The 26,164-nt window shown below is 42.6% G+C and overlaps 1 protein-coding gene across 1 annotated transcript in view; it reads right to left on the reverse strand.

Annotated features, from left to right (window-relative positions):
- si:ch211-200p22.4 (phosphatidylinositol-binding clathrin assembly protein) overlaps positions 1–26,164 on the reverse strand; it is a 98,625-nt gene that overhangs the window by 46,059 nt on the left and 26,402 nt on the right. The window contains 1 exon segment of the mRNA XM_041985563.1: positions 21,350–21,492. Within this exon segment, the coding sequence (XP_041841497.1) occupies positions 21,350–21,492 (143 nt within the window).

Raw genomic sequence — 26,164 nt, forward strand, 5'->3', positions numbered from 1 at the left:
GTTTTCCACTGCTGTGTACCGTAGCACTCGCCTGACCCCTCCATCCTTACCCTGCTTAGCCTCATGTTCGTTTACACAGATTTGATGTCTCAGAGCAGGTGTTGGAGGCCTTTTACTTCCCAATTTTCCAGGGAAGGTTTACTCAGGATGCCTGCTTTTTTCCCCAGCACCACCTTCCTGCACCTACTCTCTCTGCTTTGTCAGCCGGCACAACAACCACCTTTTGCTGCTTCTTTTCCTTCTGCTTATTTGGGAGTTTCAGTCACTTGTTTGAGAGAACTTAACTTTCAGATGTCAAAGAGGAGGAGAACTTTATTCATTCACTTTCCAAGCTCTGAATCGTATGCCTGCAGGTGGAGAATCTGGTTGTTGATGTGGATTTCCAAGATAAAAACAGCTCTGTGGGGAGGAAAGGAGGCTGCACATTGACTTCAGAATTGATCATTAACTGCATACTGGAGTTTAAAAAGACTACCATGGTATTGTCAAGCCATGTGCAGCAAAACAGAACACAATATTAAAGGGACTTCAAAGACCTTGTGCACTTAGAAAGCACAGCTATACAGGTGCCACACACTCAACCTTGAGCTCAGACTGCGAAGAAGAAATGTTTAATCAGACTGACTTCGTCATCCTTATATAAACTGTGTTCACACATGTTGGTCACGTCTCCAGAACGATGTCGTCTACCAAGATGTGAGTTAACTCATAAAGCAGCTTTCCTTCCATCGTCACTAAAGACTTCATGTTTATTTGCTGTACCATCTAAACTGTGGCTTCTTCTATTATCTTACACCCGTTCCGTGTAGTAAATTACACTCATTGTTCCTGAATAAGATTAAGAAGTGAGAAGGCTCATTTAAATCTGAAAGTCTCAAGTCCACTTCTCCAGATTTTCCACAGTTTTTGGTCTCTTTGCTGTATTTTTTCTATAAATATATGTCTGTTTCCATTGTGTTCTCAGTAAATATTTAACATTGCACACGGCAGTCCAACTGCAGCAACTCGAATGTTATTTTTGAGTCAAACCAGTAGCAAAGCCACAGACCCATTTTGAACTTTGGACTAAAAAGATTTGAGAGTTAACTAAAACAGAGTCTCCAAGGAGCAGACGTGAACTTGCAGTTTCTCTCTAGAGAACATGTCTGCTTCTCCATCTTCCTTACGATCGCCGGCTAACAGGCAGCAGCGCGGCGTCTTGGCTTTTTATCCACAGTTCTGGGAACTCGGCCTTCAAAAAACCATCTTAACCTTAAGGCCGTCTCTGTCCAACAGACTTAAAATGATCTGAGTTTGCCAATTCCCAGTATGGCAGCGAACCAGGCTTTACTGGATGGAATCTGTGTGAGTGTGTGTGTGTGTGCGCGAACAGAGAGCACAAATATGCTTGCGGGCATGTGCGTTGGATTGAGCTGCACCGCCAGTTCCAAGACCTCTGGGACTGTTTAAAAAGGCAGAAAGAATGCAGTTTTGGTCTCGACTCTTTTTTTCTGTGCATGTGCACAAATCTCTCCGCCTTCACATGCACACAGAAACCCAGTGTTACACACACACACACAGTAAACATTAGCATAACAGTGCAGCCGAGGCTGAAGTTGAGGGGTTCAGCAAAAGGATGAACTGATGAAAAGGTTTGCTTGCTTTGGTTTTTATAGCTTGACATCTTCATGAAAGGGCCTCGGTAAAAAACACAGAAATATTGGCACCGGTGGTACAGAAACATTTGTGTTGATGGGATATTGCTCAAAATGAGATTTTTAACGCAGTTTTTAATTAACATTTAAAAAAATATGAAGCGAATTAGATAAAAAAGAATCAAACTTCTTCTAATATACAAATAAAGCTTACACGACGAGACGCTGAGTTTTCGTTGAGACTGGATGAAAATGTTAGATGTTAGATGACATTTCTGTCTTTTGTGATGCTAGAAGGTATCAGTACTGCTGCTGCATCCCATCACACCCACCACCAGGCACACACACCTGCAGTCACTAGTCACACACATGCAGCCGAGTTTATTAATTTATTAATGGACCGTGGCGGCAGCATCAACAAAGGGGCTTGGTGGTTGGAAACAACCAAATGATTGATACTGAACTAGTCTTGTTTAATAAAATCCACCAGAAGGAAAAGCAGAGCGCGTTGTGGAGTGAGACAGTACGACATGCGGCCACCAGCAACAATGAAGCACTGCAGCCCCTACAGCTAAAATTATATTAATAATAAATGTTTTACAAAACTACGTATGAAGCAACACCTGTTTGCCATTGAAACGAAATCTAAACTTCAATTTGTGCAGCCTGAGTATTGTTTAAAAAAGGGGTGGATGAGCCTACAGTGATGGAGAACACCTGCACAATACGGCAAAAGTTAGGCTCTATTATTTCATATTTACAGTCATGATAATCTACGGCATTTACTACGAGGCTAAAACAACTATTTAGAAGCTCCTGCTGCAGCACGTGTTCAGCTTGCCCACTTCATTAAGTTCTCGAGACCTCCTTATGCCAGCTTGAAAATGGTCAAAATGACCATCTTGTTCGTTCTTGTGTTAAAAGAGTAAAATTTTATTTTTCTGACTAAAATGAGAGTTTTTGTCAACTAAAACTGACTAAAACCCACATATAGAAGTAACTAACATGGATTACAATTAATAAGAACTGTAGTCCGAAGGACGGAAATGAAGGTAAAAATTAAGATGGCTGCCGAACAACAACAAGGCTGCTCACACATCGGTCTTTCTAAAAACTTAATCTTCATTGCTGTAACTTGTTGACTTTCGGTGTGATAAGTCGTTTGCCTTCATGCTGTGTCTCCTCTACTTCATCTCTTCCATGTTTTTAGGAGTTCCTTAACAGTTTTGTTAAATCATCTTTGTATGTTAACCAGTTACTTACGCTGGATTCGTTCATCATTAAGGGCTACAAAGGACTCAGCACAGCTTTGTTAGCATCTTACACAAGTGTTGGGGCAATTCTGGCAGAGCTTTTTCATTCATGTAGAAACCTTAGCTTGGTGTTTCTAGAAGGAGTTTCTAGAAGGAGGACAACTCTTTCAGCAACCCATGAGAGGAAAAAATATCCAAGAGCAGAAGTTTTGAGAGCAGAGACCAAGGGAAGAGGGAAAGAGACCAAGTCTGAGCCAGAGTTTTGAAAGGAAGAACAATAAATTTGAAAGCAGGAAGCAGAGTTTTGAGAGAGAGCAAGATGATATTTGAGCATGAAAACCAGAAATTTTGCTCTCAAAGCAAACAATTACGCTCTTGATTAAAGACAGAAAAGCACCCCCATATGGAAAAGCTTCAGAGTTGGTGCATAAATATGACTCACTCAATGTGACGTGCTTATTTATTAAAACGCGACAAAACAGTTATATTTTTTTGTCTTTGTCAAACATGGCGTCTGCCGTCTTAGCATTAGCTGCTAATGTGGGCGCTAATAAGCCTGCAAATGAGTCTACACGTGAATGTTTTCCTTCATCTATACTGCAGCACGGCTCCGCGACAAGCAGGAACTAAAACGTGGGGCTTTCACATTTTTCCCTGCGGCACGCCTCTGATGAGCTGAAATTCAAGCACTGTGATGTCTCAGTAACGGTTTACTGGCTGCCAGAGACAGACTATCTTCATCTTCTAGTGTAAGACGTCTGCGTTCCCTTATGAGACTGGCAATCAACTGATCAATATGTAGGCATCTATTTCTTTTACCATTAAATGTCTGATCTGGTGGAAATCAGATTTCTGTTTGATGTAATGAGCAAATGTTTGGATGTTCAAACGGTTAACAGGTGATGGCCAACAGGGCGAACGTCACACCTGTTAAAATCCTGCATGCTTGGAAAGCATGTTGCCATGGTGACGTTAAGGTTCTTTTTTCATCACTTCAAATCACGACTCTAAACAGAACATGAAGACATTTACATCATCGTGTGCTTGCTCCTCCTGCTAAGTGCCGGTCAAATTGTTGTTTTCTTGAACTTGACAAATAGATTCATCCTTAAAGCTGAATCTGAGTCAGTACACACCTTCTAATGTACTTTGAATATTACGAGTCTTGTATGTTTGCATAATGAGTTCTTGAAAGCATCGAAATTGAATCTGACTTAAGACAGAAGAGCTTAGTGAGGATGGTCACAGTCTCAGATGAAGGAAAACAGAGGCTCAAACTTCACAAGCTCCTGTTTTCTGCCTCTTGTGTGCAGACGGTTTTCTTGCTCATCAAAACTCCATCTAACAAGCTTTTCTCCCTCAGTAACACACAGAAGACGGAGGCAGAAGAACCCACACAAAACACATGGATGTAGTTAAAAAGGAGAAAATCTATAAGACGCAGAGAGAGACTCAGGATTCCCACTGAGCCCCAGATTATTCACCAAAGACGACGACAACACATTTGTGAAAAGAATCATATTTTAAGAAAAGGGCCGAGAATAGAGAGGAAAGAAATCCTGGAGGAAAAAAACTAGTTGAAGACACTCGGGGGGTGGGGGGGAGAAGAGAAGCAGGTAAGGCTTGTAAAATAATTCATGTTCGCATATTGGGGAACAACCTCATCCACAATTGATGAATTAAGATCTGGGCTACCCCCTGCCTCTACAAACCTACCAGCAGCCAGCTTTGACCCATCATCCCTCGCTCTACCCTCTGTAACTGCACAAGTTGGTGGTTTCCATAGTAACCAAACACCACTGCATCCAGGTTAAGTAGAGAAGAGCCAAGGCAAAACCTCAGCAGGCTGCTCTAACAACAAACTGTGAATTAGCCTTTAAAAGGATAGCTGTTAGCTTCGTTGTCTTTTCACTCTGAACTACGAGTGTCTAATGAAACCACACAACGCTAAAAATTAAGCTCACTCAGAGAATGGACAGATTCTGGAAACCACTTATTAGGTATTAAGCCAATTCTCAAGTATCACTACAAGAGTTTACAGCATAGGTTGAGTCGTGTCAGTTTGGGTTTAGTTTTTTATAAAAGTTTTGCTTTCATCCAGAAGAGCTATGTTAGGTTGTGAAGCCACAGATGTTTAAGTCTACCGGTGTCATTGAGAGTAGGGCTGGACGATATTTCGATAATATCGATAGACATGTGGTGCGATAGATTAAAAAAAAGTGGTCGATAAAAAGTTCAATAAAGTTTGACATTCAGAATATCAAAGTTTAGATTTTGTAGTTTGGTGTCCTGTATGTCAGAGTTTCATTTCGATATTGTTGTCTCATGAAAAGATATAATAAATATTTTCAAAAATGCGATGGGTGCACTCACTTCTGTGAGATACTCACAAATTTCTAACATTTGTCAGGTTCCCCAGCTCCTTCCAGCGTCTTAACGTTTTATTTCCCCCCTAACGGAAAAGGAAATATCAATGCTGAAGTCTATAATCTGTTTCTACTCCATGTAGATGCCCCTACCAGCCTACATGGTAAACATGAACATGGCTGGCGTCACATCACATGATCTCTGAAAGGTTCAAACTGCTTCTGCTCAGCCCTTTTCAGACCTGCCAGGGTGTTCAGACTCAATGAGCAAATATCAGCCAAGGAATTACTGATCCTAGTGAAATTTTCTCTCAGCATTCACAGCATGAGCACAAAACTCATTAGTTATTTGAGATTCACAAACTTGTTTAAGAATACTACAGCCGTAAGGACGGACTCTGGGTCCTGTGAGGGCTCAAAATAACCTGGTTTAAAATCCATTATAGACTAGCTATTGTAGAACCTGTTTAGAGAGAATAAAGATGGGTCATGTAAGGCTACATATCTCTAAACTGGGGTCAGGGAGTCCACAGGAGGATTATTTTTGGCCTCCGTGTTGTACTTTCACTGTCAAAACAATCACATGTGCTAATTGGTCAGAAGTGACTGCAGCAGAGATCCTATGAAAGGCGGTGACTCACACAAGAAGTCGTGATGAGGCTGCTCTGAATGAAAGCAGCTCTTATGCAAGCAGAGGAACACAGAGACACCCACAACTTTCCTCGCTCACAAGGACACAGACATGCAGATAGATGCAGATACATATGCATGCGTAAACTGCCTTTCAACTCATCTAAATCCTTCCCGAGATTCTCCCTCCTTCGTATTTCTCCTCCCGTTACACAATCAACCGTTCAGCCTCACAATCCAATCAAAGTGTGAAAGAACCCGACGCAAAGACGTGTTGGATAAGTGCTGAGGACGATGGGATTAATTATGTACGTCTACTTTTAAACATGGGAGTAAACACTGTCTGCAGCCAAACCTTTATGTGTGTGTGTGTGTGTGTGTGTGCGTGTGTGAGAGAGAGATCTGAGCCCACAAGGTGACGAGGCTAATAGTGTGTGTGTGCTCCTGCTCTCTAGGGAGCAGTTGTGTCTTGCTGGTGGATGAGTGTGTCTGTGAGGTCAATGATGCAGCCAAGCAACATGAGTCATCATATGAAACCGTGACGCTCACACAAACGTCTTTTATCAGTTTCTACCTGCAGTTATATATATTTACTTGTATTTGGTCTGCCTGGAAGTCCTTAAAGTAGCGTTTTATCCCAGATAAGAGTGGAAACCACTCTGCTTCCAGCATCAAACAAGTGAAAGTTGATTTTTGCCCAGATAAGGTCACATGACCGGAAGTGGGAGCTTCTCTAAAGCTCATACTGGCATGAAACAGTACAGAGCGTTAAGGTGAGAGCACCTGTGTTAGAAAATGTGGATTTCTTTAAGAGTGCGTCAGTAAAAGTGGAATCAAGTCAGTTGTGTGCATACTGCTGAAGCCAAACATTATGTAATTCTCACATTAAAACAGCATTTTTATCATGACTACACTTCAATTTTCTGGCTTTACTCTTCAGTTTCTTTTTTTTTTTTTTTTTTTTTTTTAAACCCTGTCCTGTCCAGCATCCTAACATACAGAACGGTGGTCTGTGTGCCATATTTTGCTTGACAGATTTGCTCTACCAAGGGAGACATGTTATATACATGGCTGCCCTTGTTATTTTTATTATTTTTATTGTAATCTTATTTTCTTTAGTCTTATATGTCAGTGCCGAACCTGACAGGGAGATAGAGGAAGAAAGAGAGAGAGAAAAAAAAGGGAGAGAAAAGGGCAGGATTAAAATGTGGAAATAACAGTTGTCTATGCTGCCCAGAACATGTCACAAAAAAAAAAAAACAACATAAACTACCACAGTACTACATGATACCGAAAGAAAGATAGAATGATGATGATATAAAAAATTACAATAGTCATCAAACGTACCTGCAGATAAACGTACCAACACACAAACATCAGCTACATCTAGTGAGAAGCGGATGGAGAGACGAGCACGTTTGTGAGCATGCACGTGTTAATATGCATGTGTGGCCATGCAACAGGGAGGAAATGTGTACCCGCAAGGGGGCCGCGATCGCGCCGCACCCCGAAGCATCAGCGGGGGACGGGGGGAGCCCGAGGCCCCAAAGGCCAAGCAGATCCACAGAGTACCAAGCCCAGGACAGCCAAAGCACACAGAGCAGCGGCCCACCCGGACCAGAGCAGAGGGGTCCCCAGACCGGAACCCCCGGCGCGACGGGGCAGGGGCACCGGGCAGCCCAGGGGCCCCACAGGCCCAAGGGCCACCCTTTCCCCCCAGCAAAGCCCCACCCAGGAACCCGACGGAGCCCGACCGCCCCAGGCAAAACCATCGTGGGCCACGCCAACCCAACACCAAGGCTAGGCACTCCAGGGACAAGAACAGGTCCGCAGGTCCCCCCCCCCCCCAAAAAAAAAAAAAAAAAAAAAAACCCTCTTTACCCCAACCCTTACCCATTCATGTCTAGGTTGTGATTAAATCTTGTGGGGCGGGCAGTCACAGGGGTCCACCGGGGGATCCCGCAATGGGGACCCCCCAGCCAAACCCACCGCCTCCACCCGCCCCACAGTGCCCTATGTGTAGTGTGTGTGATGTGGGGTGGCAGGGGAGGAGAGGGGCTCGGGGAGGGGCACAACTGGGAGAGAGATCCCCGTCCCAGCCGGGCCCGAGGAGGGGCACAACTGGGAGAGAGATCCCCGTCCCAGGCAGCCAACTCCCCAGCTGGCCGATGTAGGCGCCCCCGCCCCCCCCAAGACCACCCGAGGGAAGAGGGGCAAAGGCCCGGCCCCACCAAGAGCCCAGCGCACGAGCGCCCCGGACGCCCACGCCACCACACCAGGGGACCAGAGAGCCCCAGGCCGCACACACGCATCCTGGTCGGGTCCAAGGCACAGCGCCCCCATCCTCCCCGAAGGAGCCCTCGGCTCTACTCTTCAGTTTCAAAGAATATTTTCAAGTAAAATTGCAGCAGATGAGACTTATGGGCATTGTAGTAAATAAAGAAATCCATGGCATCTTCTGGATGAATGAACATAAGTGTTTGATGACCATTTAGTCTCTTTTGGCAATGACTTAAATGTCAAACTGAAATAAATAATGAAGCACGTTTAACGTTTGAGTGAACTAAACCAAATGTTTATCAATGAACATCACCGATCACTATCAGGTGAGTGTGACCTGATGAATCACAGATCACAAAACAGATCTGATGAAGGTCTTTTGTAACATTTAAACCGATCTACAACAAAGTAAGGGAACAATCAGTTTTGTTCTCACAAAAAGGGACTAAAGAGGGGACTTTATTCTTACTGCTTTTCCATAACCATATCAAAATTAACCAGAGATCAAATATTTATTTATTTGTTTATTTCAATACTTTAAGTGCAATTACACAGCGGTGGCACCAACAGAGCTAATTACAGTTCTGCTAATTAAAGCTGGCACTTGAGGACAGACTAGCAGAGGGAGTAATGTATCTCAGGCAGGAGCTTCAGGAAAAATAGTTCAGCAATTAGAAAACGTTGAAAAAACGAGATAATGAAAAAAAATAAACTTTGGTAAAGAGGTACTATTTAGAGAGACTGGAAACATTTGCTGTTCTGCGGTAATTTCACGAGCAACTACACTCCCTGGTCACTTTATGCGCTCCAACTTGGGGACCGACTCGGACCCACTTTGGTCTTCAGAGCCTTTGTAAGGTTTGGTGTCACAGATTCAACCAGGTGGTGGAAACCTTCCTCAGAGGTTTTGCTCCATATTGACATGACAGCATCACACAGTTTGTCAGCTATTTTGATTTTTAGAGCTTCATGCATTCTTCTGCTGGATGTACACTGTGTCATAACGGGATGGACATGGGCAGCAACAATACTTAGGTAGGCTGCGGTGTGGTACCAAGGGGCCTAAAGTGTGCCAAGAAAATGTCCCTGATGCCATAACACTACCAGCAGCCTGAACAGCTGATGGATTCATGACAAATCCAGGCTTTCATGTCGTTTCCACCAAATTCTGACCTTATCTGAATGGTGCAGCTGAAACTGAAAAGCAGACCAGGCAAAGCTTGACAAAGCTTGATTTTAGAAGATGAAAATTCAGCCAAACTAGAATAATTGTAGCCTCAGTTTCCTGTTCTTCGCTGGCAGGAGGCGCCTGGTGTGGACTTCTGCTGCTGCAGCCCGTCTGCTTCACGGTTGGACGTGTTGTGTTCAGAGATGCTGTCCTGCAGACCTTGGTTGGAACCAGTGCTTATTTCAGTTACTTTTGCCTTTCTATCATCTCCCACCAGTCCGTCCATTCTCCTCTCACATTATCAAGGCATTTTGGTCCAGACAGCAGCTGCTCACTGGATATTTTCTCTTTTTAAGACCATTCTATAAATCCATCATACGTGTGAAAATTCCAGCAGGTCAGCAGTTTCTGAAATAATCACACCAACAACCACGCCACATTCAAAGCCTCTAAATCCCCTTCCTCTTGTTTAGTTTGAGCTTTAGAGTTTACTTGACCGTGTCTAAATGCTCCGAGTTGCTGCCATGTGATTGGTGGATTAGCTGTTTGCATTAAATAATTGAACATGTGTATCTAATAAAGTGGCTGATGAGTATACAATCAACACATTGTCATTCCCGTTTTCAGACATTATAGAAACAAATGAGTGCTGACTTCTGCTTCATATATACAGACAGTGTTTCAATTTACCTTCAAAAAATAAGCTTCACACTGCAGGAAAACTTTAAAAGCTGTAAATGTAAAATGATGGAGCTTCACCACGGCAGTCAGAGCCACTGTTAGAAAGAGATGCCTTTTTCATCCATTCCTCATCATCATTCAAACTATGAAAGCTGAGCACCTTTGTTCATACACACCTCTGTAGCATAACCAAAACTTCCAATGACAGCACCTGCAGTGTTTGGCTACCGTTACCAGGGTGTGACTGGACGATCCCAGTTGAGATTAGTTTAAAAATCAAAATTAGATTGGTATTATATCAGATGCTCCAAATCAATAAGCTGAAATGGTGCTGAATGCAAGATGAAATAAATCAAAGGAAAATAGTTGCAGAGGCTCCAGGCTGAACAACCTCTGTTAGGTTTGCTGCTGTATCCGGCACATTTCTGGATGGCCGAGCCTGCTGAGCCCAGTGGGATGACCACACACAAGAAAAAAAAAAAAAACACACACACACTACACTCATCTATTGATTATTGATCACACAGATGCAGCCAATTTACTGGAGTTGGAAAACCTTGTTTATTTGCCTGAGGGAGCAGAAGGAAGCGTGTGGTGTCAGCTCAGACGGGGTCACACTGGAGTTTTGCTTGTTAAATAGGATGTTCAGCTGATAAGTCTGTGTGAATTTCTTATGGTATACACACACACACACACACACTGCACCCTCAGCCTTGATAATAATCATTTACGTCCACATGCCAGTGGCTGATATGTAGCGCAGGTGTGGCATCTCCTGTTCTGAGTCATGGTGACCACGCATACAACATCCTCCCAGTCCAGCAGCTTTCCGACAGCAATTCAACCAGCAGTTTCTCAAAGCTCTTTTTTCCCCTTTCTGCTTCCTCTTGCTGTTCGTAGCGGCTAACGTGCCCTACCCTCGCTTTAATCTCTGCGTCCATCTTGCTTTCCAAGAGGTGCAGAGGGGAGCGTGGAGATGAGAGGGCTTTTGTGACGTCAGACACAAATGGGCCGGTCCCTATCTGGGACAGCGGGGGTGTTGGTGAGGTGGGTTGGTGCGTGGCCACTGTGTGAAACAGACATCTTGCTGCTGTCTCTCTTCCTCCCCTTACTCGCACACAAAACATCGAAGACAGCGGGGTGCCCTGCTGCCATCAGCACTTTCACCGCCGCCCTCACCAGACCGTCCCAGTCTCAAGTCCTTCCCCCCCTCTGCGACGATCTCTCCTTCGCAACACTCCATCCAGGTCGTGATGCACACAAATCGTAGCTTTCCATTCTGAATCCTTGTGCACTGAGGTGTAATCAATCACTATGTAATTTCTTTGCTGACACTTACAACCACCCTGTCCAGAAGAAGAAAGGATGGTGGGAAGTATTTTCAGCATGTCCTTGAAAACACCCCTCCCAAAAAAAGGGGATTGGCAGACATGTGTTACTCCGTACCTTGTGGTCTGGAAGACGTTAGGCTGTGACATTCCTCGAAGTCACAGTACACTGAGGAAACACACACAACTCAGGGGTGGGAGGGGGGAATAAACAGGAAGTTTCTCTTGGAAAATATCTAAGCTTGAAAAAAAAGAAAAAAAAAAAAAACAAGTTTTCCCTGCTAAGAATGGCCTAAAATATTATTTTTCATAACTGATCTCAGCTGTTAACACAATCCCGGTTTAAAGCAGAGGCTTGATAGTAAACAAAGATGATAGTACTTGTCACACAGCCTGAGCCCCCCTGCAGCGGGGGGCCGAGAGCTGATACCAGAAGCCAGAAGGCCCCTTTTGGAGCCTTCGCCTGAACTGTCTGCACTAAAACCTCATTCATCCTAAAGATTTTTTACTTTTTCTTTAGTAAATCCTTGTTTTATTTCTGCCATCTTCATATTTACCAGTAACATATGTTGATATTTGCACAGCTTAAATCCCCCTTTACCACAACTTAAAGTACTCATATAGACCTTGTGATTGCCGAGATTATGGGTGTGCAGTTTTCATGTGGATGCTTACAAACAGGCACAGGGTTCAACGGGTTAATTAAAGGTTGCATAACATCACCCTGTGTTTTCAAATAAGGCCTTTAAGAAGTTAAATCACAAGCAATCTTCTTGTTTATAAGTTTATGAGTTTACTTAGCTGAGATTCAGTGACTTCATACAGAACTGCACTCGATGTTGAACTTTCACTCCAGTGGATTTTCCATCAAATTAGCTTAAAACACATTTATAGTGCTTTTAGCCTTTAAACAACTTCAGCCATGATCCCATTCCTCTGGCTCCATTTTGAGCATAATTGTTTATATACTGCACGGTGGTGTGGTGGTTAGCACCGCAGCTTCACAGCAAGAAGGTCGCCAGTTCGAATCTTGGCTGGGGGGAGGTTCGAACCTTTAGGGCGGTGGCCTTTCTGTGTGGAGTTTGCATGTTGCGACGCACTGGTGACCTGTCCAGGTGTACCTGCCTCTCACATGTTAACGCTGGGATAGGCTCCAACTAAACCGCGACCCTTGATGGACTAAGCGGGTCAGAAAATGAATGTTTATATACTTGTTTACGTACTACGCTTGTTACCGGAGGATTTTTACTAGGGGGCATGTAAGAGAACTCAAACTGAATTTGTACCAATAAACATGGCCAAAATAGCAGCTGGTATTTGGGTAATTTTGAGACTGCAGTAGAAAAATAACAAGAGGAGGTATTGTGGATAGTATACAAGGTCCTTAAACAAGCATGCACAAGCGTGCCTGGTCTTGAACCTTTTATTGCTCTTGATCTATCTGTTCTGACATTGCCCCTCGTGGCTACTCACAATGAACAATGCTTTAAAACAAACTAAATACAAGAGGCAGCCATAATGACCACACACATGCATAAATAAAAGCAAGTAAAATTTCAGCCTTGGACTGAGAACAGCTAGCCTTCTCAAGCAGCACAAATGCACTTCTGGAAGAATGGTAAAAACCACAATTCCCATTAACGCACTCCTAAACCTTGTGGAAAGCCTTCCCAGAAGAGTCAGCGCTGTTATAGCTGCAAAGAGAAGGCCAACTACATATTAAACCCCATGGATTAAGAATGGGACGTTCCAGACATCCCTCCTCTACATGTCCTTGCTTCCTTTCCATCTCTTTATGGGCTTGTTCAGGTGTCGAGTGTTCAAAGCACCACATGGTCTCAAAGGAGAGACCCGGCAGCCTCTCCAGAGGGGAGGGAGAGGAGCACAGCGGCTGGAAAATGGCCCTCTCAGCCATTGTTTGGGGTTTCCTGCTGAAATGCTTTTGGTACATACTGGCCTATAATAAAAAAAGATGAGGAAAGAGAGGCATATGCCGCCAGACGATAACAGACACAATGGCCAGACAGGGCGCCAGGTCAAGGCACTCATCACTTCCCTCCCTCTGTAGTTAGTGGCAAATTAAAATATTATGTATTTGCTAATCTGGAAAGTTCCAACTAATACATCTGCCACAAACTCCCAGAAGAACATCATTAATTATAGAAAAATCATTTTAAAATCCTGCAGTTGTATTTCCTTAAGATTCAGTATCAAAGAGGTTTTGTAGCAGCACCAAAGTGAAATCGTGGTGACAGACAGACAGACACAGACAGAGACAGACAGACACAAACAGAGACAGACAGAGACAGACAGACACAAACAGAGACAGACAGAGACAGACAGACACAAACAGAGACAGACAGAGACAGACAGACACAAACAGAGACAGACAGAGACAGACAGACACAAACAGACAGACAGAGACAGACAGACACAAACAGAGACAGACAGAGACAGACAGACAAACAGAGACAGACAGAGACAGACAGACACAAACAGACAGACAGACAGACACAAATAGAGACAGACAGAGACAGACACAAACAGAGACAGAGACAGACAGACACAAACAGAGACAGAGACAAACAGAGACAGACAGAGACAGACAGACACAAACAGAGACAGACATACAGACAGACAGAGACAGACAGACACAAACAGACAGACAGACACAAATAGAGACAGACAGAGACAGACACAGAGACAGACAGACACAAACAGAGACAGACAGAGACAGACAGACACAAACAGAGACAGACAGAGACAGACAGACACAAACAGAGACAGACAGACACAAACAGAGACAGACAGAGACAGACAGACACAAACAGAGACAGAGAGACAGAGACAGACAGACACAAACAGAGACAGACAGAGACAGACACAAACAGAGACAGACAGAGACAGACACAAACAGAGACAGACAGACACAAACAGAGACAGACAGACACAAACAGAGACAGAGAGACAGAGACAGACAGACACAAACAGAGACAGACAGAGACAGACAGACACAAACAGAGACAGACAGACACAAACAGAGACAGAGAGACAGAGACAGACAGACACAAACAGAGACAGACAGACACAGACAGACAGACAGATTTCTTCACAAGATCCAGTGTCATTAGGGAGTCAGCCAAGCTTGGCTCTTTGTAGAGAGAAAAAACTGGATGTGAAGAGCTAAAGAAGCATCAATACCTGCTGCACACAAGCTCTGAAGACGCACTTTTACCCTGATCACGATCCCAAACCTTTTAATGAATATGGCAGCTGAGGAATAGGAGAGATATTAAAACTTAATTCACCTGCTATTTGCTCTGAATGGTAATTTCCCACATTTGTTTTGAGAGCTGGGTGGTGAATATATTTTATACGAGCACCACAATATGAGCTAGATTTTGCCGACCAATGACTGAATTTAAATACGATCCGATGTCCCTGCACATTTACACTGAGCATTGATGTGAAGTCCAGCTCGTTTTTCCAGAGATCCGACTCGTTCCACTTCTAAATGACTCTTCATTTAGTATCAATCAGCTTTTATTTTAGTCTAGTTTATCCATTACAGATGTTCCATTTTCAATTCATGTTTTCATAAAAGCCTTATTTTATGAACTCTTTTCATAAAAAAGTCACTATTTCACATTTTAATGAAACCTTTAAATGAACAACTGAACACAAGACTAAAAGAAACCAAATAAAGAAGCACTTGTATTTGAATCCAGCTCCCCGTTTCTGTCACTATGTACGTGGCCTGGACCACTACGTTTCCCCTTCCGAGGGTCCGGCCCTCTCATTCTAACACATGAGCCCCGTTTCCACCAACTGGGGCGGGTCGGAACACGTTTTTTTGCTTTGGCGGGACCCTTCCGTTGGGGTACCAATCCAATTGACCCAAAAGCAGAAATAGCTCCTTGTTTAGAGCAACAGATTTTCATTTTTATTGATTAAATCTCTGTTTAAAATGGCGTTACAAAGCACCTCTAAGAAGAAAGAAAAACTGGTGGATGGCCGCCTTTGTCCTCCTTTGTTTCTGAGTCGTGTTTTGGTTATACTTTGAGGAAGGTGTGGTGTTGTGATGGCATCATGCTGTTACATAGCTGAGACACCTATCGTTGTCCAATTGATGCTCTCAGGTAAGGTTAAGGTTGGCTGTGGAAACGCAACAAGATTACAGTTTACAAACCATATCCGCACCCTAACCATCCCAACCTGAGCCGCACCGGTCAGTGGAAACAAGGCTTTAGAGGTAGGATCCTAGTCTGTCCTCGCCTGTGATTGGTCTATCAAAGAAAGTCCCACCCTTTCTGAAGATTCCCCTCTCCCTGGCCGGAGTTGGATCTTCTTATTCATCTTCTACAGTCATTTAGAAGATTAATAAGAAGATCCAACTACACTACAGAGAATCGGCTCTTAGAGCCACCACGTTCACAAACGACATATCGTAACTTAGCACCGACCAAACTGTGATAAGTGGATCAGCTGTAGCTTTTAAGCTAAACGTAAGATTTCTGAACTTGTTCACATCTCTGTCAGATGTTCCTTTTGCACTATTAATGCTTGGCTTTGGATTTCCGCTTTGAATCTGCAGAGCACCACCTAGAGTCTCAGAAAGGTGAGGTCATATTTACCGAACAGACTGAAAGACTGAACAGGAGACGTTATCTGCTGATGGGCAGAGATATGGGCAGGGTCAAATTTGTGTATTAACATGTCATTTATTGAATGAGGGGGAAAAGGTAGAAATTTCAGCCATTTTAAAGCCATAATAGTTTTTTTCCTTTAGCAAAAACTGCTTTGAATCAAGTCTTATGCATCAGTCACTGCAGCTCAGTCAGTGTCAGTGATGTGGATGCAGATTTCCCTCCATCTATAAGATCTTCACGCATTCATGAGATCCATCTTTCTCAAGTCCATCTTTGATGTGCAAGCCAAGCAGACACCATTCAGCATGTTTATCTGAAGGGAAACAAAGTCTATTGACCCCAATTCTAACTTTTTTTATGAGGACAGCAGTTCCTGAGTTAAATTTTTAGGAGTGCAAGCAGAAAATTTAGGGGTGCACACTGAAATCGCCTTGCATAGCAAACATTCACATTTCCTCTCATTTTCACTGTATTAGTGATAAATATTTAACAATAAATTCAGAAATTACTACGTTTACCTCTCACATTTTTTGTGCAGCAGTTGATATAAGAAAAAAAACAAACATCTTACTGGCCGCACCACTACAAAACAAGTAGCCACAGAACTCGCCAAATCAAATCAGATTTGATTCACTTCGTCGTTGAAGCAGAACGGCATCTTTGTCCCCGTCATCCCCCACAGGACCTGGTACGACTGGTCCATGTAGTTCCTGGTAATAAACAGCTTCAGGGACTGATGGTCCTCCAGCCGCTGTTCCCACTCCTCAGTAAGAACAGCAGCTATTGGCTGTCTTAGAAGTAGCTAGAAGTCGCTAATTAGCATAATCAGCCTGGTACATATAGTTGTAATGGACGCTGCCGTAAAGAGGGATGTAGTGGGGAAGGCAAAAATTGATTTAAAAAAAAAAAGACAACCTAAAAATGTTTAGAACAGCAATAAATAGATAATTGTCAATATTTTCTTTATTTTTAGTTCAGTTTTTTAAGTGTCTTTTGTTTTTTAATTAGGAGTTTTTTTTTTTTAACTGTTTAAATATTTCCTCCACACTCTTCATTAACAGATGTTACTGTGACGGTAAACCAGCAGGATCCTCCAGCAGCAGCTTCTACGTTTCATTTCCAGCCTGGTCATGAAACAGAGGTGAACGTCGTCTGAATGCAGCAGCTGCTGCTGCGAGAAGACCAAGCCTCGTATGAGAGGGTCTGACCAGCACCGCTCCTCGTTGGGAAGATAAACTCCCTTCATTCACCTCCGTCTCCAAAAGTCTCCAATAACACCAGAAAAACTCAATAGAGGGTCTGAAAACTCGCTAAATACAACCACAAAGTTGCTACGCTGGCAACACTGAGGAATAATAAATTCCCCCAAAGACCCGCCTCTTTCCACACATTAGCCAATCACAGTGGTTGTTCGTTCCCGCTCACACACACATTGGCTGTCGTCTTCTTCGTTGGTGTTCGTCTCCTTTTCTCGTATTGAAGTTAGTTTGAGGCAAACCAGCAGCTAATCTGTTATTACTGTGAACTACTGGGCTGAAGAGGGAGCAGAAGTTTGTTAGCGACTAAATAAATTCAGTTATAATCCCTGAACTTTACAGCCAGATTCCTCTCAGCTCTGGCTGTAATGGATGGGACGGCCGCGAGGGAGCATGGACACCTGGCCCCCTGAGCCTTGGTCGGCATCGCTGTCCTGACAGGCCTGATAAATGCATGTGCATGAGTACATGCTGCCGTTCTACTATGGCCTGCATCATCACTCTCTGGGGCTGAAACTGAGATGCTACAACCATGAGCCACTGTTTGTGTGCTGGTGTTATGAGATTTTCAATTAACTGCACTCTTTGTTTCTACATTTAATTAGCAGCAAGCAGCAGCATGCTGGCATAAGAAATTGCATTTTAAATATCCACTGTATTTGTATTATCAATGCTTTGCGTGGCCGATTATAAAATTACACTATGTACATTTTCTGCTCACAGCTTCAGCTGATTAAAATATTCAGTAATGATCAGCTTTAACAGCACACCTGTTGTCCAATACTAAAGCCATGCAAAGAACTTGCAGTGGAATCATTGTGATGCCGCTCTAGTTGAGACATCAGCATCAAAAAAGGTGCAATCTGCTGAAACAACTGATAAATCAGCCCACAGTTAACACCTTAGCTACCTCCCGCTGCTCTGCAGTGACCTACTTAACGTGACTCGATTCATCAAACACTGAAGAAAATTCCACAGATTGTGCAACTTTTCAAGGATTGAGTCACCTGATTAAGTCCCTGTTAGCTGCATAGGAAGGGTTTTACCATAAAGAGCCACATCGTCTCAAGTGCATGTATAACACCAACCTAACAGACTGACTGATCCACCGCGCTGAGAAAAACAACTCATGTTGTTATCCGTGGGTTTAGAGGCTTCTTTTGTGTGACCGACGATCAGAGTGATCTCACACCCGACTCTTCCTCTTTTCAGAGGAAATTTATGTTAACGCATTAAACAATGCAGAACCAAACGGAAGAGTTACGTAATGTCGAAACTGGATAAACAGGGAAGCTATGCTTCCCCAAAATAACGGAAATTAAAAGGAATGCGCTACAGGGAGGTGTGTCAGTGTGTGTGTTTGTGTAAAAACTGGTGGGTTAACTCTGTGATGTACAAGTATGCAATGTTTATAGTACATTTCATCTGTTCCTGAGCAAAGTTACCCTTCTATTCTTAGATCACAATTAGTGCCCTTTAATTAGAGGAAAGAGAAATGTTGGTAGCTTTGTTTTTTACAGCCCAAGCTGCACTGAATAACATCCGCTGTTTATCACACAGGCATATCTCACTCAACAAGGCAGTTTGGGGAAAAACAAAGGACACATACCATTATATTTTATAGTTAAACAGTAGACTGAAGGCAAAACGGCACTGATACATTAAGCTTTTTAGATGAGCTCTGCTAACACTCATAGCACTGAGCTCTGACAGCTGAGAAAGCAAAGCCTCCATTTGAGCACCAACCAGTAGCTGCTGGCAGCCTAAAATGATAATACAACTTAGTGGCTGTGTTTCCATTACCTCTAGCATCGCACAAAACCTAAATATTTCAATAAGAAACACCTACATTACAAAAAACCTCTCAAACATTTTTGAAAAGCTCTTACACTCTCATGAGGTGGCTTTTTCAGACGTGAGGATATAGAAGTGTACAGCAAAGTGTACTGGAAACACTTCTGTTGCATTCACACGTCACTGGAAGTGATGTAGAGTCACCTGACCAGTTCATGTAAAGTAAAGATGGCCCAGCATGTATGCACGGAAGAGGAGACGGAAATCTTTTTACAAATATTAAAGAGAAAAATATAACCGCCATCCTTGATAGCAAAGAGCTACAAGGAATTAGAAATCTCCTTCATCCTGAAAGGGGACAAGAACACCTGCAAATGTACCTTGTTGAAATTTTAGAAATAGATTTTATTTTGCAAAAAACTGAAATGGAAACACATTTTTTTAGCATACATCCTCACCGCCTCTGGTAGCCTCAATTGTATAATTAGAAGCTACCTTGATTGACTAAAGCTCCTTGTTTCCCCCCAAAAAGTGAGCTTTCACTCCCCTTCTTTAAAACTTGTACTTCTTACCTAAAGCATTGGTTCAGTTTGGGAGATATGAAATCCTTCTTACAGGATATTCGCCTAAACATGCAGCAGGTGTCAAGCAAAGGAAAAGGCAGTGTGGTGTGTGCAGAGTGGTGGTTTAGGTCATGCTGGTTGTGCTTGTATTTTAGCTGAAGTAGCAGCTGCACTAACTGGAAACAACAATGAGAGCTGTGGTGAATGTCACACTACGCTTCTTCAGGAATCACTTTCATCTCTGAACATCTGGGAAGATGCAGGATAAAGTGTTTCCATGCCCATCTTTATTTTTATTTTCCACTTTTTTAAAGCATTTTCTTATTTCTTTACACATTTTAAAAAACAAATCACCACACACACCTTTCCACAGAAACTGTAAATAGCAAAAATGTGACGGCTTCTATAAACCAGTTTATTTATGTAGCATCTTTGCTACATGTGGATAGTCCCCCTAAGTAAAAATTTAGTGTAAAGGAGGAAATGGTTTTGGTAGAGCAGGTGAGAACTCAGCCACCATTAGACATCTATATATCTACACAGACAAAACTATCTGTATGATCCATACCTGTCAAAACCAACAACTTGATAGCTTACCCTTTTAGGGACACAAAAAAAAATGAGGTTTTCCCAACAGACATAAAAAATCTGCCAATGAAGCCAATTTAGCTTTAGGGAAAAAGAAAGAAATGATGACCTAACCAGTACCTTAACATCTGTAAGTATACGTTACGCTAACTGGCTGCTAGCGGTGGCTTCATGTAGCCACAGTGCTAAACCTTTGAGGGGGGGGACAGGAATTAAGAGGTTGCCCTAAAAACGCAAGAAAGTTTCTTGTTAAAAATCATAGAAATGTTTTAATAGTAATCACAGCTTTAGTCTGGAAATAATTCAGAAATCAGCACCGTACTGCACTGAGCTTGAGCCGCTGTTTTCATCACATATGCACTATCTGCTACAACAATACAGCAAGCACCAAAGAGTTGGAGCCATCTGAATATCAAAGTACACGTTCATGTAAAATGCATTGTGTTAAATCAGTTATGTTTTAAGAGGAATGAGCGATGAATTATTAACAGTCTGCAAACTAAAGGATCAATATAAACGCAAAGCAGGAGGGTTTATTAGAAGAACAAAGCACACTGCTTGTCTGCTTAGTGGTTAATAAATCTAAGAGATTTAAACTACAAATCTCTGGTCGCCTTTCAGAAGTTGAGCTTCTTGCTTATAAAGTGAACCGATGTGCTGACGCGGGTCTTGATCTGAACTTGTAATAATGTCCTCCAGAAGATGAACTTGAGTTTTCATGTCAGATCGTCTTTGAATGTCTGCGAATCCACAAAGAGATTGTAATTCTTTCAGCTTGCAAGCCTGTTTTCGTTCAGCTAATTTATTTGATTATTCATTTGCTTCCATCTTTGTCTGCCATCTTGCCTCCAGCTCACACTGAGCCAATTAATTTCTCTGCACTCCACAGCTATTTCAATCATCCAGGCCTTGTGTCCAACACATATACATCCTCAGTAGTTTGCATGCTGTTTGCATCTCGTAAGCATCAATCACACTCTCACTGTTGATCATCATGGGTATGTAGGCATGAATAAAATATTCAAACGTGTGTATTTGTATTTATGTGCATGTGTGCCAGACAGGGATAAGTAATAAGATCACTTATTGATGGATCCTGCATTGATTGCCTAGTGGCAGGTTTTTTGTTGGTGCATGTGTGTGTGCACACGCCTCCTACCTCGTTGCCGTACATCATGAGGTGGTGGGTGGTAATAAGGGCTTTGAAGACCACCACCCAGCTGGAGTTGGTTGTACGCTCAAACAGCGTGTCTGCCAGCTGGGGAATGTTCACGTTCATCTCATTGGTGCAGTGGATCAGATCTAGACAACACAGAAAGACAACAGAGCGTCACACACCAGGGAACACAAAGAAACGACCCTGAGAACAAGAGCAAATTCATTTTCACACCTGAATACACGAAGATGTATGTATGTACATCTTTAATAATGTAGACAGCACAGACAAACAGCCTGCAATTTTTAGCTGAATAAAGAAGACAGGGCTCATGTCAGCTGCAGGGCTTTGTCCTAACCTTCTCCTAACCTTCTCTTTCTTCTCCTGAGAAGCTCAGGTGTCCTTCATTCAGAGTGTGTGGAGAAAAACATACAGACACCAGAAACAGGAACTCAGTATGGTGATATTATGTCGCGGTACTGACAAGTAAACAAGTCTTACACAGCATGCGCTGTAACAGTAAACACTGCAAGTTTCGCTGACATTCAGAGTTTAACACATGGAAAGCCTGGCACTACTTTCTAATCAGGAACCCTCGCTTCACACCTACAAGTGTACACAATGACATTTTACTATGTGAAGCCAGGAAACGGGAAGCAGAAAAAATTATATGAATTGTTCTGACCCCTCTTATAAAACATCGCCTGTCTGGCCTTTAAAAACATTAAACACCTGGATTTACCTAAGCTGACACGTGAGAGGCTCCTTTAAAAAGTACCGATGTGATTAATACGTTTGAACTGGAACTAAAACTTATTTAACCTCAGATGCAGTAAAGCAGCTTCCCTTTTCTTAAAAAGCATGTTGCAGACATATCCTGTCGTTTTTTTTTTTTTTTGTGTGTGTGTGTGTGTGTGTGTGTGTGTGTGTGTGTGTGTGTGTAATAAAAAAGGGAATGGCTGAAATGACTTGAGTTGGGTTAAGAGCTGTTCAACATGTGACCATCAGTCAACTTCAAAGAAGAAATGTGGTTTAAAAGAGAAAAAATCTTAAATCCTTGTGATCAGAGTGAACTTCAAATATTTGGGGAAGTCAGATAAAAAGTAGGACAACATTTTAAGAGTCAAATCAAAAGTGTTTCCACCCATAAAATCTAAGACTAAGCGGTTCAGAGAATGAATGAATGTAAAATGTATAAATGGTGGAGCTTTAGTTTTGGACGATACTACGTTGTACCTACAGATCTGGTTAACTGATAAAGTGGTGACTTTATGTACATATTGTACAACGACCTGATAGCTGGAAGTGAAGAACACTGCCATGTCCCCATCTACTTGCTCAGGACACCTAAACAGGCTCACAATTAGCTAAGTTTCCATTTTAGAGAAGAAAAAAAATGTCTTTTTTTGCACACAGAAATAAAAGGATAGCTTATAGTGCATCAATGTGCATCTAATGCATAAAAATCTCTTCAATTTTCACTTTATCTCAAAGGTGCCCGATACTATGTGAGCAGAGACTAACAGCTTGGCTGCTCTTCACTGCTCTCCACTTTAATGGAGATCGATTTGAACCATCGTGTGTTCGGGTCCTCTAGCTTATTATAAAGATTCAGTGTCTCCTCTCACCACATGGAACTAACACGGGGAGCCTCTCGAGCACAAACATCAATACAGACGGCTAAATTGATCATTCACATCAAATATCAGGGGTTTTCTTTTTCGGTGGTTTCATTTCTCTGGTCTCCTCCATCCCTTATATTCCTGTTCCTTCTTATCCACCCCCTCTTTCCCCATCCTTTGTTCATCACCACAGGACATTATGAGCTGCCGGCTCTCGCACCTGGTAACTACGGAAACCGCCTCTCAATAGACTACTGGAGGACTGAGGCAGGGAGACTCCCGACAGAAGATTTCATCTTCATGATCAAGTGTTGGCCTGTATAACTGAGCACGTGCAGGTGTGCACTCTTATTCTGAAGCGTGCGCTGTCGTCCTTTACTTCACTCGCTCGATATATCATCTTCTACAAGCACTCACCCACACACACAGCAGCAAAACGCAGCAGATTTCCAGCCCTGCATTGTTTGAAATCATTCATCCACACACACTTAAAACACACACACAACAGGGGGTTGGCTTTTTAGTCAATACAAATGGGAGCAAAGTGATGTAATACAAAGGTGAAGTACAGCACGAGCCATCCATTTAGCGGCATTTAGAGGTGTGAATGACAGCCAACTGGAGCGTTTAGTGGCTAACGGAGTCTATTTGGGTTTCAAATGTCCCAGCAACGTGAATGCATCAGCTGCCGTGCGCTGGCTTTTGACATCACCTTTCCTTTTTGCAAACCTTCCTGAATCATTATGACCAGAAACAATCAATGGCCTTGAGCTGGAACAGCACAACTCGTGGGTTTGTTAATGAATTACTTGCTTTCTTTTCCTCCACTATCTTTCCATTTATTTCTGCCTTTTCCTGTTTGTCTCCTATCTGCCCATCTCGCTTTATTTTTTTAATCATGCCTCATGTTTTTTCATCAGGTCTGGAGTGGTGAGAGAAGAACTGATTAGGTCTGTGGGGACGCTCACATGTGTGCCAGTGATAATAGAAGGAGGGTACATGTGCCGACTTAATCAGGCAGAGTGGAAAGCATTAGATGCCACTGTTTCCAGACCTGGGGGAGAAAGACGACTCAAGGCTACTGGGACAATTGTGGCACACAGAGATGGAAGATGGGGATAAACTGGGGGGGAGCACATGGGAATGAGACGAGTGATCATGAGTAGAAGAGCTGAGAAACATGAGTGTCTCTTTATCTGGACAATTTGTAAGAATCCACACACTAGTCCCCTTTCACTCATCTCTGCAGTCTGTACGTGGTCTACAGCACAACCCCTTTGCTCTGGTACGCCACAAACAGGAACTCTGACCACGAAAGACAGAAAGAAATCCTCACGTTCTCAACTTCAGCTCCACCATTAGTCTGACCGACTAACAGCTCTCTCAGCGCTCTGCTCTCGAGGTCACCAGAACAAAGTGACGTCATTCTGCCCTCGCAGACGTTAACGGGGGCCGAGCAGAACTTTCCTTTCATAGGGCTCTGAGAAGTGTGTATTGTGTGTATTCTAGTGTATATTATGAGGCTATTATGAGGTTGTTGCTGGAAACCAGATGAAATAGATAATTCAACTAGACTTTAATGGAAAACATAACTTTTGATGTCTTACCTTCAAAACATGATGAAAATACTGATTTCAACCCGCCATGGCCAGGGAATAAAAAATAGTTTTTCTATTAGTTTACAAGACTTTCAGAAGGAGATTTCAGTGTCTGGTTGCACACTTACTGCAACCACTCTGACTAAAAGAGGTCCTTTCTAAAGACACGTCAAAACAATTCAGCTAGAAAAAATACATATTTTAAATCTTTTGCAGCCATTAATTATACAATGAAGTCGATTCATTGCTAAAGATCAGCACGGACGTCAGTGGGAGGGGCTAAAATGGAGCAACTTTGTGATTTGATTTTATTCTTACAAAACTTCAGTTCCTGCAGAGAAATTGGAAATTACAGGCACATTTTTTAACTTTGATTTAAAGCATGGGGTAAAAAATTAAACACCATTCTGTCTATGGCACAAATCTTGTAGTTAACAGCCCCCCCAAAAAAAACAGTTCACAGTCAAAATACAGTGGATATGGATAAAACTCAAGAATTCCAAAATTTATTGAAAAACACATCCATTCCAAATTTTATAGCAAGGGAACAATCTGCCAAAATTATCTCAATGAATGCACCTCACAACTATACAAGTTTCCCAGACGGGCATAAGGGTTGAGGAATATTATTTATTTAGGCTTCATGACTTTTGTGTCTGGACTCCATTACATTAACGTACATTTAGACTTTCGTACATTCACCTACAGTTTTGATTTAATACATGTGCCCATTGGAATTACATAAACATTCATGCAGAAATGTAAGTACCCCCTTTTTCCAAGTTTTAATCTGAGGATAAGTTTAAAAGAAAGAATGCGGTCCCATGTTTTCACTCAGACGTTTGAGTGACAAACTTCTGGAATCAGCTTGTAAAACCACTTCTAGCAGCAATAACGAAGTAATCATTTTCTTTATGCCATTAGTCTCTTACAGGATGATGTGCAGTTTTGTCCCACTCTGCTTAATATCGCTGGTTTGAGGATGTCTGTCTGTGCACAACTACCTTGCCAGACACTTAAGGTGCATCCACACCAGGATAGCTCGCTAGACTCTGAATGACTGGGGACTCTATTCAGTCTGGGGGGTGCAGCATTCTTCCGGACCAAGTCTGCATTCACACTGCACCACTCAGACAAATCAGACCTTTTAAACTACGTATTTAACTCCCTGCCAGAGGCGGCGCTACATAAAGTATAAGGAGCAGACAAGACACCCAAGAAAGAAGAAAACTCGTTTTCTTCTGATGATGCAGGATATGCTGATCAGATCAGATCCTAGCGGTTTTTGTGTGACCATATTTCTATCAGAACTTTTACAGAGTTTGTCCATGTCCAACACTCACCCACATGTGCATATGCTTTGGTTGTGTCTACACAATGTTGTGCACTGAATGCACTTTGGCTTGTTGTCTTCTTCCAGTATTTGGTCCACTTGAAAATGAACCGAGATTCACATTTGTAGGCGGATCGAGTCCGCTTCTTTGATCCGAATCAGTTCGTTTGCACATTCACCATACCCCAAACGATGAGGACAGTCCAAGCAAAGGATTCTAAGTAATCTCATAATAGAGTAGATTCTTCAAAGTTTTAAAGAATTT

This window comes from Melanotaenia boesemani, chromosome 5 (assembly GCF_017639745.1).
Source record: "Melanotaenia boesemani isolate fMelBoe1 chromosome 5, fMelBoe1.pri, whole genome shotgun sequence".
Lineage (NCBI taxonomy): Eukaryota > Metazoa > Chordata > Actinopteri > Atheriniformes > Melanotaeniidae > Melanotaenia > Melanotaenia boesemani.